The sequence below is a fragment of the Melospiza georgiana genome, chromosome 7 (genome assembly GCF_028018845.1).
Source record: "Melospiza georgiana isolate bMelGeo1 chromosome 7, bMelGeo1.pri, whole genome shotgun sequence".
NCBI lineage: Eukaryota > Metazoa > Chordata > Aves > Passeriformes > Passerellidae > Melospiza > Melospiza georgiana.
Window position 1 is genome coordinate 39,249,481 of NC_080436.1, and position 16,405 is coordinate 39,265,885.

Below are 16,405 nucleotides of genomic sequence, written 5' to 3' on the forward strand. Positions count from 1 at the left end.
CCTGGATTAACACCAGGAGAAGCCCTCAGGAGGGGAGGATAAAATGCAGGTTGTGTGTCCCAAAAGGACACAGGAATTCCAGGACAAGTCAGAATTCCAAGGATCTCCCAGCAGTGCCAGCATCAGGAACAACCCTCGGCTGGGAATGAGTTTTTCTGGCAAAGAACAACCTGCGAGCTGAATGTGAAAATGTGAAAATTCAGCCTGAGAGGCAAAGCAAAGCAACCCCCACGTGTTTGCTTTGCTCCTCTGCCTCTGGCATTTCTGGGAAACAACTCCGGGAACGAACTCACAGCAAAGTGGAAAATTTAATGCCCAAAAGGCTGTTGCAAGAGAAAGATTCCTATTCAACCCCCAGCACAATTATGCCCCAAAACACACAAACATTAATGAACTACCACACAAAGGCCATTTCCACTACAAGAAAATTCCTTTTTTTGTTTTTTAATTCAAAGAAAAAAATGGTATTTTAATAAATACTGCAGAAACATTAACCAAACATACAAAGTGACTTCAACAATTAAAAAAAAAAAGTAATGAATGTCCTGCTTTATAACAGTTATAACTTATTTTTCCACAATATTTAAATACAGAAAGAAGCACTTACCAGCTATTTTGTAATACTGCCCTAAGAGCACTGTTGCATCAGTTAAAAGCTTATTATGGTGGTCAAAAATGTCTTTTTTTTTTTTTGTTTTTTGTGGGAAATAACCAGAATGGGAGTGAGATTTGTCTTCTTTTCTCAGATGAAACAAAGTGCTGGGAACACACAGAACTGAGATTTAATTATGAGTTAGTTCATCTTTACCTTTGTGTGAGTGAACAGAGCTTTTAAACACTTCAAAAATGAAGCATCACCATTGGGAATGAAATGCTTGTCCTCCACAAGCAAAAACCAGCCTGCTCAGAGCTTTGTCTCCTTCCTTTGGGAGAAGTTTGGTGAGTCAGGAAGAGTTGCAAACCATTGGAAAAGGCTGATTTAATTCAGTGTAACAACAGCAAAAAGGGATTGGACTGAACCAGTTCACCCCATTTCAGGATTTGGGGGGCTGGATACTTTTGTGTTAATCCTAAAACTAAGGGCAGTATCCAGTTCCCACTGGGGACCCCTTAAGGCCTCACAGTTCTTCAGACCCCTTTTCCTCCCCAAAATGAGGAGCACCACAAAAGGCTCTGCTGGCTCATTTGCAGGTTTTTGAGGGGTATTTTTGTGGTTTTTGTTTTTTGCAGTGAACCACACGCCAGAAGAGCATTTCTCTGCAGCTTTCTGCGGGATCCACGGGCTCTCCAGCTCCTGGGAGAAGCCCAGGGGGGTTTTTGGGGCTTCCCCAGGTGGGCAGTAAGGCTTTAGGAACGATCAGGGCTGGAAAACCACCAATCATTTGCCATCACAGCTCTCAGCACCTCCCACTTGAACCTACAGCAATGAGGCCACACAGAACACCAGCACTGGCACCAACTGCACTCCACATCACAACCACAACGAGGAACAGCCGAGTCAGAGCCCTGCAGGGCTGCTTTGCCCCCACTCCCCTCCCCCCAAACTGCATCCATCTCATTTCCACGGGAACGCTGGGAATCCTCAAACACTTGTCTTCATCCCCACCGTGGATCAGCAAGGCAAAACTCCACAATTTTCCTCCAGGTGACACACACGGCCTCGGTATCCTCTCCATTTTCACAATCAGCTACTAAAAAAAATGAGATCAAATCCTTTGGAAAACCAACTCTAAGGTCACGGGGATAGTTCCTTAACGAGAAGGGCGTATTAATAACGTCTTCATTAAAAAAAAAATTATCCCAATAAAGTATTATTTGAATGAAATCAAAGTGGTAGCATCCAGGAGCAGAGCGCTACTAAAAGAAACAAGCACTGTCTATCACATCTCTCCTTTGCAGGGTTATTTTCCCAATCATTCTCTCTCTTCTCTCAGCACATTCAAACGTTTTCCCTTTTATTATTATTTTTTTGGCATTGTCTTCAACAGAAATTCCTGATGCCACCTCTCTCAGAGCCTTTTCTTCCTGCTGCTCAGTCCTTAAGTACAGTCTCACACAGCAGGAGAAGTCTCCACGAAAGCACTGGCAAAGCCCTCATTAAACACCCTGTGGCTGTGACTTCATTGAGCTCCAACCCCTCCTGGATCTTCCTCCTCCTCCTCCTCCTCCAGGAAATCCCAGCTCCTTCACATCACCGTGCAACTCTTGGCTTTGTCCTTTCTCAAGTCCGTGGCCACTGTGGACAGTTCTGGCCTGCCAGGCATGTGTGAAATTCGCTTCGTGGCCCTCTGAGATTTGTTTCGTTTCACATTTTTGTTTGTTTTGTTCACACACGCCAGGGTGGCGACGTGAAAAATGTCTCTGACACTGTTTTCTGACTGTAAGGCTGAGCATTCGATGTATGTGGCTGCTCCAATCTGTTTGGCCATATTTGCACCCTGAGGGGAAAAAGGAACATGTGATCAATACCAAGTTGTGCAAAATCCTCACAATTCCAGCTCTGTGCTGCTTCCCTGGAAAAGCCAAAGCTGACTTGGGAAAATAAACAGAGATTTGCTTCCAGGAGGAGTTAAACAAGTGTCCAAGCATTAACTGCTGTACTGATAAACAGAAATTGGGTGAGAAAAGGAGCTCAGTGACTGCAGCCTTTTCAGCAGTTTGGCCTTAACCTGAATCTGGGAAATTCCTGGAAAATCTGGCAGCTGAAATCTCCCAAGAGAAATTCTGTGCCCTAAGGAATGAGCAGCTGCCCTGAGCTGGAGCAGAGCCCCTGTTCCAGTTCCAGGAAAAGGGCAAAGTTCTTAGGGAAAAGTGTTCTGGGAGAGTTCTATCAACTCCCTGACAGGGAACAGGGGAAAAAGAATATGAGGGGTTATAGGAGCCCATTTTTAATTTTTATTTGGCCATATTTGCACCCTGAGGGGAAAAAGGAACATCTGATCAATACCAAGTTGGGCAAAATCCTCACAATTCCAGCTCTGTGCTGCTTCCCTGGAAAAGCCAAAGCTGACTTGGGAAAATAAACAGAGATTTGCTTCCAGGAGGAGTTAAACAAGTGTCCAAGCATTATCTGCTGTACTGATAAACAGAAATTGGGTGAGAAAAGGAGCTCAGTGACTGCAGCCTTTTCAGCAGTTTGGCCTTAACCTGAATCTGGGAAATTCCTGGAAAATCTGGCAGCTGAAATCTCCAAGAGAAATTCTGTGCCCTAAGGAATAAGCAGCTGCCCTGAGCTGGAGCAGAGCTCCCATTCCAGCTCCAGGAAGAGGGCAAAGTTCTTAGGGAAAAGTGTTCTGGGAGAGTTCTATCAACTTCCAGACATGGAACACAGGAAAGAAAGGGAAAAAGAACATGTGGGGTTATAGGAGCCCTTCTTTAGTGATTTTAAGAAGTCAGAGCAGGGATTTTTGTTCCAGCAGCACAAGGCAAACAACCCAACACGTGACAGATGACAACAGCCCAGTATCCCATGGTGGATTTTGCTACTGGAACACAATACAGCATTATGTGAAAAACCAGGAGTTGTTCCACAGGAATTTGATTTCTGAGGGGTGAATCTTTACTAAGTTACAAAAACCAACCACAGCCTTGATTTTGCTACTGGAACACAATACAGCATTAAGCAAAAAACAAGGGAGTTGTTGCAAGGGAAATTTGATTTCTGAGGGATGAATCTTTACTGAGTTACAAAATCCAACCAAGTCCTTGAGGTGCCACCCCCGTGGCTGCTCAGTGCCAGCCTGATGACACCAATCCCTGGGCACCCGGCCTCCTGTTTGCCCTGCAGTGATGCAGCCCCTTATCAGTGGCAGAGGGGAGAGGCTTGATAAGGCAGCAGGAGCTGGTGGGAGCAGCCCTCCCCACAGTCAAACAGCTCAGCTGAGCCTCAGAAATGTTTGCTCAGGTGGAGCTGCCCGCAGTGGGAGGCTGGAGCAGGGTGTCACCAGCCTGTCCTTACCCTCCCAGGGCTTCCTGCTGGAGTTCAGAGGATTTGTAGCCATGATATTTCGTGGAAAATTCTTTCCTTAGGATTTTTCCTCCTGAGAGGCCTCAGGAACAAAATGCAAACAATGGTTATCTGCTGCTGTGGGATGCAACAGGTGCATCTGGGATTGGCCTCATGTGGTGGTTTCTAATTAATGGCCAATCACAGTCAGCTGGCTCGGACTCTCTGGTCAGTCACAAACCTTTGTTATTCATTCCTTCTTTTTCTATTCTTAGCTAGCCTGCTGATTAAATCCTTTCTTCTATTCTTTCAGTATAGTTTTAATATAATATATATAGTAAAATAATCAATCAGCCTTCTGAAACACAGAGTCAGATCCTCATCTTTTCCCTCATCCAAGAACCCCTGTAAACACACCCCACAAGGAATGGGAAAGCCCTGACTCCATTCCAGGCAAGGGGATTTAGAAAAAGCTGTGTCCTCTGTGTTCAGCTGACTCCTGCTCCTCAGGGGTACAGGCTGAGCTGAGAACCCAGGGGAAAAATCCACCTGCCAGCAGAGTTTTGATCACTCCCATGGAAAGAGCTGATGTTACTGAAGTCCTGCCATTTTCCAGTGTAAACATGCTGCATCCTTAGTAACCCCACACCAGGAGCTGCTGCTGCTTTGGAAAACATGAGGGAGAAACCACCCCAAACTGGTTGCTAAAGCCACTGAGGTGACTGGTGCAGGTGCCACTGTGCCTCCCACAGGGTGATTCAGCTGCCATGAATGATCACACACATGTGAGTAACAAAGGGAAGCTCACCTCAGAGCAGCTTCCCTGCTCCTCACACCCTGCTCTCCCCATGACCTGATTCCTTTCCCTTTTCTCTCCTCTAATGCCTGCCTCCAAACTCCTGCCTTCCCCAAGAGCAAAGACTCATCAAGAATTAAAATGCACCTTCAGAAGGACAGACAAGAGGTTTTTTAAGGAACTGGGGACAGACTATACTCCTGTCTATAATGTCATGATTCTAAAGTCAAACAACATTCAAATCTCAAGTCTGCAGACAGCAATTTTCCCAATTTGTCAGTGAATAAACAGGACGTGTCACCTTTTAGCTACATTTTTGGTGTGTGCAAGCACAGAGCAGCAGGAAGTTTTTAACAACTCACCCAAAAAGCAATTTGCAACCAAAAAGCCAACAATTTATGATGTTTAAAGGGATGACTTCGTGATGTCTCGTGGGGCTGCAGGATTTCCTTTGGTGCCAAACAGTTTTCAAACCAAGGCAAATCCGCCTTTTAGGCCGCACTGGTGTCATCATGAGGGAGAAGCTGCCACAGTGAGGGCTCCAGTGGCAGAAAAGGGGTTTTTGTGTTTTTGTTCCCTCCTGGAGGGCAGCAAAGGAGGTGGCCCCTACCTGGTCGTAGGACACGGGGGTCTGCCTGTGGTTGGAGAGCTCCACCAGCGTGCTGACGTCGGTGCGCAGGTCCGACTTGCAGCCCACCAGCAGCATCTTGGTGTTGGGGCAGAACTCCTGGATCTCCCCTTTCCACTGCAAAATTCCAAGTTTGGTTAATTGCTGCAATGCTGAGAATTTCAGACTTTCTGCGTTGTCAGGCACTAAACCCCAAGAGAACACTACATGTGACCTGAGGCCGTGGAGAAAGCTTCCAAAATTGAAAATTTGAATTCTAAAAATATAGGTGTGTGGTTTGATTAAAAGTGTGTAATATCACACAGTAGAAAACGTAAGAATTTAAAGTTTTACAATATAGTAATATATATATAAAACAAGATAAAAGTTTTAAGACAAAAGCTAGTCCTTCTTCATGGGTTTGGGTGGTATTGTGTAATTAGATAAAAAATCCACATTACGAGCCACGAATAGTTAGTTATTAAGTTACAAATAAAAAGAATTTAGGTGTCTATTTAAACTATTTATTTTTAATATTTTAAATTAAATTTAATAATTATTTAAGTATTATATTTAAACACTATTACATTTTATATTTATAAAATAGTTAATATTTAAATATTATATATTATATTTACAGAAATAATATATAATATATAATATATAATATATAATATATAATATATAATATATAATATATAATATATAATATATAATATATAATATATAATATATATAATATATAATATATATAATATATAGTATACAATATATAGTATACAATATATAGTATACAATATATAGTATACAATATATAGTATACCATACATAGTATACAATATATAGTATACCATACATAGTATACCATACATAGTATACCATACATAGTATACAATATATAGCATACAATATATAATATGCTTTATTTAAATATAATATTAAAATAAAATGTAATAATTATTTAATTTCTTATTTAGCTAGTTTATCCTTAAAAAACCTTGTAAAACAAGAAACAGAACTCCACTTTTAGTTTGCTAAACTAAAATACTGTAGAATTCACAGTTTGCACAACTTTGATACAAATAAAAACTAATAAACATCCAAGTCCAAACAAAAACTACAATCTCACACATTTCATCCTGACCCCAACAAAATAAAAAGATAAAACTCAACAGTTAATGTTTAAATCCAATGAAGCAATGGGTAACAACTTTAATCAGTCCTGACGTCCCAGGCTGAAGTATTTTTATGTAATAAAAATTTGCCTTCAAGGTAATTTGTTGAAGGCATCAGCTCCAGCAGAACTTGGTCAAGGATGAAATCCTCCTATCTCACACACTCATGAATTCCACTGGCTTACTAATCAGGAGGGAATGAGCTGAGATAATTAATGCACCCACATGAGCAAAGGTTTGCAGAGCTGCTGTTTCTCACACCCAGCCCCAGCAGAAATGCTGTCCCCACCTTCAGCTGCACAACCACAGCACCTGCAGGGCTAAATGTGGGTTTATTGCTGCATTGTCACCCCCAAAACTACACAAATGTGGGTTTATTGTTACATCCTCACCCCTAAAACTACACAAATGTGGGTTTATTGCTGCATTGTCACCCCCAAAACTACACAAATGTGGGTTTATTGTTACATCCTCACCCCTAAAACTACACAAATGTGGGTTTATTGCTGCATTGTCACCCCCAAAACTACACAAATGTGGGTTTATTGCTGCATCCTCACCCCCAAAAATTACACAAATGTGGGTTTACTGCTGCATTCTTACCCCTAAAACTACACAAATGTGAGTTTATTGCTGCATCCTCACCCTTAAAACTACACAAATGTGGGTTTATTGTTACATCCTCACCCCCAAAACTACACAAATGTAGGTTTGTTACATCCTCACCCCTAAAACTACACACATGTGGGTTTATTGCTGCATCCTCACCCCTAAAACTACACAATGTGGGTTTATTGCTGCATTGTCACCTCCAAAATTACACAAATCTGTCCCAGGTAAACAACAAGGAGCCCCTCAGACAGAACTTGGGATAAATTCATTGGGTTTCATCCTTTTGCAAGGTTATGTTGAGAACTCAAAGCCAAAACTTCACATCATAATCCAAACAGATGATACTCCCTAAAATTTAAGGCTGTAATTTGGGTTTAAAAGCATTGTAAGTAAAAATCTCTTGCAGAATTAAGTAACCAGCATCAGCAGGGACAGAAAAACCACAGCTCTGGATGCCTGGATGCTTTTTGATAAAGAGAAAAGTTTTGAAGTATTTTTTGTGGGCTGTTCAGAGCATTGTAAGGCACTTTATCCCAGTGGGACAAGAACCACTGGCCCCAGCCTCAGAAAAAAAGGAACTTCAGGTCATTGAGCCCCAAACCCACCACAGTGGAGCTGAGTCATGCTTAGCAGCCAAGGAGAGGACCAGGACCTCCCTGCAAACACAGAGCTGATTATGAAATTCTGTGTTTGAGCTGGTGGGAAGTGTGCCACAAGCTGGGACCAGTGATCTCATGAAGGGCTTGGGGCAGGGCTGCATTTCTGTGCCACTGCAAGCCCTGCTGGTGCCTTCCAGAGGCATTTGTCACTGCTCCTTCACACGTCAGCCTCACAGATTATGTAAGGCCGTGGCAGAAGTCCAAAATCTGGCAGATAATTTTTACCCAGCAAAGTTCCCCAGTGCTGTTACAGGAACATGTGAGATACAATTTCTCACAGCACCTCACAGCACCCTCAACAATTCCTTGCTGTCTCAGGGCTGAGGAATGAGAATTTCCTTCAGCTCCAAGTGTCCATTAGCGAGTTTTTGTTTTCAATTAACATCCACCCCTTTCAAACAAATGACCTCAAATTAAAGCAGCCTCCTGTCATCGCTCCATTTAAAGGAACAAAGTGGAAGTTTCCAGAGCAGGAACAGCACCACCGCAGGGGGATTTCAAGCTGAGCTTGTCCAGCAGAGCTCTGTGCTCAGGGCTTGCTCCAACACTTGCCTTTTTTAGGACGCTGTCCAGGGTTTCTGGCCGACTGATGTCAAAGCAGATCAGGACAGCGTCGGAGTCGGGGTAGGAGAGCGGGCGCACGTTGTCATAGTAGGGAGAGCCTGCAGGGAAAACAACAATAAATAAATAAATAAATAAATAAATAAATAAACAACATCTCCTTTAATTGCTGCTTTCCTCACCCACACAGCCCGGACAGGCTTCCAGAGACAGCCCCCCAGTGATCCATCACCCACCGAAGGTTTGGGGTGCTCCCAAGGAGAGCCAAACACTCCGCTCAACTTCAAGGCCCCGCATTAACCCACAGGAGAACAAACCCTCCAACCCCAAAAAAGGCTTTTTCCAAAGCAGACTTGAAATTCCTCAGCTTGGATTTGTCTCACTGTTAATTTAAAACAAATAGCTCCAAGTGCAAAAAGCGTCTTTAGCTGTCACACTGGCAATGTTTAGAAGAAGCTCTTGCTTCAAATTAAAGAACTTGTTGCAGGAAACAGATTTCCAGCAGGGAAAAATCCCAATCCTGTAGGCAGGCACTCAAGTTATTTGTCACAAAAAGCCTCATTAATCTGTAAACCAATAAAGCTTGCAATAAATGTTTATGTTTGGCCCATAAACCAGATTTTTATCAACAAGATCAAAGCTAATTTAGTAATCTGGGGGAACAGATGTAGGTACAGTGCTGCTCTTTGTGCTTGTTTTACTTGCAGGCCTGTGGAGGGATTCTCTGTTTTCTTTAACAACAATCATGATGTGAAAAGTTAAAATCTGTCCAGAGTTAAAAGTTGTAATTTAATGATCTGGTGAATCTGGCAACAGGTTTGGGGAGAAAGAAAAGAAAAAAATCTTTGATATTTCTAAGAAGTTGCTCAACCACCATTAGTTTGGCCTTAAATGTGCTGAGCTTCACTTCCTGAAGAAAATACATTTCTTAATGCATTTAAAAGAAAACTTAAACCAGTTCAGTGGTGCAACAGGGCAAGAGAATGGGCAGCTTAAAACTCATTTTCTCAGCCACTGTACATCCTTATCTCTGTAAATCCTAAAATAGAGCAGCCCCTAAAACACAGAATGGAACACCCCCCACAAAAACCCAGCTTGCAGGAGTTTGGGGGTTATCAGCTCATTATCCCAGGGATTTCCCAGCTCTCCAGAACTAATTGGCTGCAGGGTCCGTGATTATTAACTGGATTAGAGGAATGGCTCGGGTTTTGCCCTGACAGACAGCTCAGGCTGTCGCACAAGGAATGGTGTGAAGGGCTCGCAGATGACTTCACTTGGAAGGCTGCTCCTGCACGGGAAAGGAGGCAAGAATCCCAGGAATGTTGTTTTTGAAATGAGGAATAACACATGGGGAGCGAAGCATTACCAAAGTAGGTAGCAGAAGGTAATTTGGTGAACGAGAAGGATTTAATTCGAATGCTCATCTCTGTAAATGATGTCAATCTGACAGAGCTGTCAGAAAAGGCTCTTCACACCCCACTTCAGCTGAATTCAGCACAAATGACACGTCGGGAACAAATCTCAGCGAGGTGACCCGGAGTTAACTCCTCTCTGCAGCTATCAATGAGCATTTCCCAGCGCTAATTACAGCCCAGCATCGCTATTGCAGCCCTGTCCTGCAGCCCCAGGGCCGGGTTATTCACCCCGGAGCCCCGGGCTGGCTTATTTGTCCCGGACAGGAGGAGCTGCAGCACCGAGGGGCACTCGGAGCCACCTGGGTGGCATTAAAGCGCTGCTGAGCTCCAGCAGGCAAGGGCAGCACTGAGGGAGCCCTTAATGGGTGCCGGCTACAAAGGAGTCTCAGCAAAGCCTCACCCAGAAACTCATTCCTCACACAAATACCTCCGGGCTCACTCAGCAGCTCCAGGGATCCCATTTATGTCCAGGACATGGATTTGTGCTCGGAGTCCCCACCTCCAGCCCTGAGACTCCTTCCCACCCCTGCTTTGCTTGGGAGGTTTTTCTTTTTTCCTCCCCTCCCTTTGAATTTCTCCTATTTCAGATGCTGAGCTGGAATAAAAGCACTTTCAGCAAGCTTAGGAGGGACATTCCCCAGCTTTTCTCCAGGCTGGTGTGCGGCAGAACAAACAGAGCCCATTTCAACTCCTGGAGCTGCAGGACCCACAAAGGAAATTTCCTGCTCTCATTTAGAAGCAAAGCTTTATTCCTGTGCAAATAAAGAGGGGCTGCAGCCCTCGCTGTGCAGGCCTATTCAAGCTGGCATTTCCATGCCTTTGCCCAGAGAAACCCTCAGAGGGCAGGAATGTGAGGAATGAGGCTCGCTCAAGTCTGAACAGACAAGCCCAGCACAGCCCAGCCAGGCTGCTCCCTCTTTTTCATGTTCCTCTGCAGATCTGAAGCCGTGCCAACCCTCGAAAACAGAAGGAGAATGTGGAACTGGAGCCATGGTATTTGTGGGGAGAGAGAAAAAAAAAAAATTAAAAAAAAAAAAAGCCTATTTGTGTTTGGGATTCTGTTCCTGAAAAATAAAACATTTTTGGCAAGGACAACACGGGTGGTTTTTCAGTCTTATCAAGGAGCTGCTGATAAGGCTGTAGTTCATTTTCCTTTGTGCTGGACACTTATTCCAGCTGCAATCCTCCTATTTTTTAATTTGTTTGGCAGCTTCAGTCATTTCAGCCAAAAATACTTGCAACATTAAGGACGGTCTGCTTTTGAAACCTTATGTTTCATGCCGAGTCCAACAAAAATTCAGCTTTTAGTCTGAAATAAAACCCCTCCCCAGCAATATGGTTGGGTTTGGCCTAGAGGGGATGCCAAGCTCAGCTTTAAATATTGCTATCTTAATAAAGAACAGAATTACATCATTAAAAGCTGAAGAATATTTAATTTTGGGGTGGTTTAGCACCACTTGAAGGCGGTGCTGGATCGGGGAGAGGTGTTTGGCTGGAAGATGCAGAGGCACCAGGAGGGTTCAGCTGCACATCCTGAGGCAGGAGGGCTCAGTAACAGGCAGGATTTTCCTATTTCCACACCAGCAAGCAGCCACCAGGAATTAGGCTTTGGAGCCTTTTGGAGCCCAGTCAAGTGAAAGAACAACAGATGAACAGCAGCATTCTCACTCCCAAACCCTTGGGCTCACTAATTATCCCAGAAATCACAGCAAACACTGCCTGCTCCAAGGAGATGATTCAGGGCTGATGGTTTCCCTCCTTCAAAAAAAAAAAAAAGAACACCCAAAAAACCTGCACTGAAAATCCACCTCAACCATCCCAGTTTATCTCCAAGCACAGAGATATCACAATATTCACAGTTTTTTGTAGGATCACGCCTCCAGGGGAAAACTTTGGGAGAGCACTTGGCATTCCCAGGTATCAATTCTTATTAATTCACTTGTAAATGTAATAAGAAAACCCTGCTAAGATGGGCAATTAAAACCAGAATTCAACAAGAGAACTTGGAGGCAAAGACAGCAATTGGACTTTTCCTTTGCAATCCTTACTGCCAGGGAATTTGGGGAATTAGCAACTTTAATTCCTCCAAGTTTCAGCTTTCTCCTGAAGGGTTTCAGCACGAAACTTTCCAATTAATTTCTGTTGGTATATGGACACTGAGCACATTGTACACAGCAAAAATCACAGCAAAACCAACTTGACTCTCAGCCCCAAGGCCCTTCTGGATTTAATTACTCGCTAATTCCCAGCAGTTGTAAGTATTTCTGGCCCTGTTGAGAATTATTTTATTGGTTCAAGCAATAAAGAAACCCCCTAAAACACATTTTAGGGAGACACAGGTATGTACACCTAATTAATGGCATTTCTAAGCCACGGCTGCTGCTGTCCTAGCAAGAAATATAAATATCAAAGGAGCCAAAAAAACTTGATAAATGCAGATTAGATGGTAGATAAAGGCAGCTAACGCAGATTTTTCTCCTTCACAGTGGCCCTGAAAGTACCAGACGAAGCTTTAACCTGGAGAAACTTTTAATATTCCACCTCACACAAGAAGCAGAGCTCCCAAACAGCTCAAGACCGCCACACGTTACCACAGAGCAGAGTAATTTATGGTGTAGTGAGATTGCAACCAGACATTCCTGCTTTGAGAGAGGGCTGGTAGTCCCAAACCCCACTGAAATTCTACTTGGCAAGTGCTTCCCTTAATGCTGTGGCTAATTTAAATCCTTCTAATGACTTGCAGAACTAGACAGCACCAGCAAACATTTGAATAATGAACCTCCCCGTTCCATTCCACTCTTACTTGTCCCATATTCCTATGGGCAAATCCAAGGTGCAACAACAACTCCCCATTGAATTTTCAATTTTCTATCAGTTGCATGACACCTACAAGTTCTCTGGTAAAAACACATTATTGTCGTTGGTATATAAAGAATTACAGACCAAAACTGTGGCACAGCAGGGCCTGTTCTCACCCTCACACAACTATTTTAACCAATGGCCACAGCTTTTCTGATTTTCCTAGGGAGCAAAAAAGGAGTTGGAGGTGGCAGTACATCCAAAGGATTCACTGCAAAACCTAATTATCAACTTTGATTCAAGGCTGTTAAAAGCTCCCAGTTAAAAAAAAAAAAAAAGAGTTAAAGATGAATACAAAATACTGATTGAGTCATCCTGGAAGTATCTGCAGCATATTCCAAAAAAACCTCAATTGAACAGCATCTTTTCCCCCTCCCAAGAGAGGGGGGAACCTGCAGCCACCCCCGTGTTGCAATGATCAGCCATCTTTTGAAGTTAATTGGATTTAGTCCTGCTTTAAAAACGCCATTCAGACATCTCTTCCAACTCAGTAGAGGAGCAGGACAAAGACTTGTAAAAATTAAATTACCAAGACTTTCAGATAAGGCTAAAACACTCCCTTATCTTCTGCCGCCTGTTATCTGCTGATGAGATTTTGCTCCGGGTTAATGGGCTCGGGCAGAGCCGGGTTTTTGCCCTGGCTGGGAAGGGATGTTGGTCACGGAGCCAGAATTCCTCACGCAGAGTCCCACAGCCAGAGGATCCACTCAGCAAAACCAAGCACCGGGGCTTTTCAAGCATCTCCTCTTCACTTGGGGGTGTCACACAAATCACCCACTTGGTCCCAAGCTTCTGACTCAGCCTCCTTTGCTGAGTTCCAGGACACAGGACAAAGGCTGGCAGGTGTTTTTTCTTCCACTGCTTTTGTCTTTTGAAGTGCTAGGGAATATTTCATTCCATGGGTGTCTCCAGCCTCTGACAAACAGATTCCAAACCTTCCCACGTCCAGCCCGCGTGTGCGCTGTATGTTTAATAAAGATAACATTTTCCAAAATAACTAATAATTTTTAATAAGCCCTTGCTCCATAGTTCCAGGCAGCTTAGTAATCAGCATGAAAGCTCCAACCAGACATACTCCAGAAATCTGCAAGTCTCACTTGGCATAAGATGAAGAAAAAAAAAAAAATCAGCTCAGAGCAAAGCTGATACTGGTTGTGGGCAGAGGCTGCCTTTTCCCAGTAATCGTGTTGCAAGAATTTGGAATCGTTTCCTCAACAGCAAGAGGGAAGCCAACCCGCCGCCTAAACTCCTCTTTTAAACAGGGATTAACATTTTCATTCCTGGTAAAAGAGCTGCTGTCGCACTGAGCTGAGGAGGAACTGCCGGGTCCAAATCCAGCATTAACGAGCCATCTACACAGAGAACGAGAGGCACTGCGTGTTCTGCCAAGTTCCCGCAGGTTTTTTTGCCAATCAGCTCTGCAGATGATGTTGATGCACACCTCTGGTGATAATGGATCCTGGTGTCGTTCCCCCCCGGACATCCTGGACCGGCTCCCCACGCTCCTCTCCAGCACCGAGGCAGCGATTTTGGGGTGCTCCCTCGCCCCCCTGGCTGTGTGCGCAGCCCAATTATCCAAATTATCATCGACAGGCGGATCTAGAGGAGCTCCTGTCTCAACACGCGAGCAGAGCCAGCCAAACACCAAAGCCCTCAACCTCGGAGCCGTCTGAGCCGGTTTCTTCCAGGTAAAACTGGAAGAATGAAGAGCCTGATGGGGAAAGGATGTGAGGGAAAGGATGGTTCCCTCCGCATCCCAGAGAATCAGAGATTAACTCTAAAGGTTTTCCCTAAAAGCCGTTCCCGGCCTCAGACACTCTCTAGGACACTGAAAAGTGCTGTGTTTTGTAAAAAACCAAGGAGGCATTAAGGAGGCCAGCAGGAGCTCCAAAGCGAGCTGAAATAATTCCCCATTAGCACATAAACACCTTTTCCCTCTCCTGTGAGGCCAAGTGTGCAGGCAGCAGAGCAGCCCAGGCAGCCCCGGAGCTCCCCAGAAAGCTCCTTCCAGCCAGGCAGGTGAGAACACATTCCCCTGCAATGCTGACAAACCGCTTCCCGGAGCCTTGCCCACACCCTCAGCCAAGCACATCCCTCAAGGATAGCTGAGATTTTTGTAAAAAGCCGTCAGAAGCCGCCGCATGCGGAGCCCGGCAGCCCCGATCCCCCCCGAATCGCCGGGATGCGAACGGGAGCGCTCACCCGAGGTGTCCCAGAGGCTGAGCTCGATGCGCTGCGTGTCGATCTCGAAGCTGGCCGTGTAGTTCTCGAACACGGTGGGGACGTAGCTCTGCCGGGAGACAGCGCACGGTCAGCCCGCGCCCATCGCCGCCGCCCCGGCCCCGAGCCCGGCCCCAGCCCCGCTCCCGTCCCGCGCACCTCGGGGAAGCAGTCCTTGGCAAAGACGTGGAGCAGCGCCGTCTTCCCGCACTGGCTGTCCCCCACCACCACGATCTTGCACTTCACGTTCTGGTTGGGATCCATCACCGCCTTGCTCGATAACTTCTGGCTCGCTCTTCTTTCCTTCATTGATCTCCCCTTAGTCCCTCCGGCCGGCCACAACAGAAGAGAGGGGAAAAAAAAAAACCAAAACACCAAAACCAGCCAAAAAAACCAAACCACACCCGGGCTCCTCGAGGAAAAAAAAAAAAAAAAAAAAAAAAAAAAAGCAAAAATAATGTAAAAAGCACAATAAAGCCGATGCGGTGGAGGAGGCAGAGCCGCGGACGCGCCGCCGCCCGCCCGCCGGTCCCGCGATCACTGCTTTGTCCCCCCGCCGCCCTCCCCTATTTATAGCCTCGCGGCCGCCAATCACCACCCGCCGCCGCCAGGGCCACGCCCCCACCGAGCGCCGTGGGGCAGTGCGCCCCCTAGGGGAGCCGGGGGACACTGAGGGAGGCCCGGCGCCCTCAGAGCGATCGGGGCCCTAAAGGAGGGGGCTGTGGTGGTTATTGAGGGATTTTATCTGTGAATGTCGGCGGTGGGAAAGGGAACGGCGGCATTTGGGGCTGTGCGGCCTCCGGAGGTGGTCCGGGGTCCCTCAGGGGGTGCCCAGTGCCTCGGGCTGGGATGAGGGATGGTGGGGAGAGCTGAGGAGAGCAGGGGGCTGAGGGGGATGAGGGGAATGAGGAGAGATGAGACAGTGAGAAGGAAGGGCTGAAAAAGGATGAGGAGAACTGAGGAAGGATGAGGAGAGCTGAGAAGGGATGAGGAAAGCTGAAAGGGATGGTGCTTGTGATGGTGGGCGAAGGGGCTTTCCCCTCAAAACATGGTCACAAGGAGTGTGTCAGGATATCACACAAACACAGAATCATGGGATACTCTGAGTGGGAAGGGACCCACAGGATCATGGATCCAACCCCTGTCCCTGCACAGACACCCCAAAATCCCATCCTGAGCATCCCTGGCAGCGCTGTCCAAATGCTCCTGGAGCTCTTGGGAATGTGCCCGTTCCCTGGGGAGCCTGGGCAGTGCTCTGGGGGAAGAGCCTTTCCCTGACACCCACCCTAAACATGCCCAGACACATCTCCAGCCATTCCCTCAGCGCTGTCCCTGTCACCGAGAGCAAAGATCAGTGCCTCCCAACCATCAACATCCTCCTATTTTCTCTCTTCCTGGACACAACCCCAAGCAAAGCTGGCCGGGGTTCAGCAGAGGATTGAGCATCGTGTCTGAAAGGAGAGCCCTGAACAAGGGACGGTTTGTGAGCAGCTCATAGCACTCATCTCCCTCAAGAGCTCCTCTCTTTTCCCCATATGGCTCCGTGTGGCAGTGG

The 16,405-nt window shown here is 45.8% G+C and overlaps 1 protein-coding gene across 1 annotated transcript; it reads right to left on the reverse strand.

Annotated features, from left to right (window-relative positions):
* Nucleotides 1–428: 428 nt before the first annotated feature.
* On the reverse strand, nucleotides 429–15,196 carry RND3 (Rho family GTPase 3). Its single transcript, XM_058027858.1, has 5 exons — nucleotides 15,010–15,196; nucleotides 14,833–14,920; nucleotides 8,348–8,457; nucleotides 5,353–5,487; nucleotides 429–2,438 (listed from the first exon to the last, which is right to left on the reverse strand). Exons 1-5 carry the CDS (start codon nucleotides 15,157–15,159, stop codon nucleotides 2,187–2,189), a joined length of 735 nt encoding a protein of 244 aa, XP_057883841.1. The 5' UTR covers nucleotides 15,160–15,196; the 3' UTR covers nucleotides 429–2,186.
* Nucleotides 15,197–16,405: the final 1,209 nt, after the last annotated feature.

Coding starts and splice junctions, on each gene's coding strand:
- RND3 (XM_058027858.1), bottom strand. CDS start 15,159: ATGAAGGAAAGAAGAGCGAGCCAGAAGTTATCGAGCAAGGCGGTGATG. Junction 5,488..8,347: donor TGGACAGCGTCCTAAAAAAG/GCAAGTGTTGGA, acceptor GGAATTTTGCAG/TGGAAAGGGGAGATCCAGGA. Junction 2,439..5,352: donor CCCCCGTGTCCTACGACCAG/GTAGGGGCCACC, acceptor TTTTCCCCTCAG/GGTGCAAATATGGCCAAACA.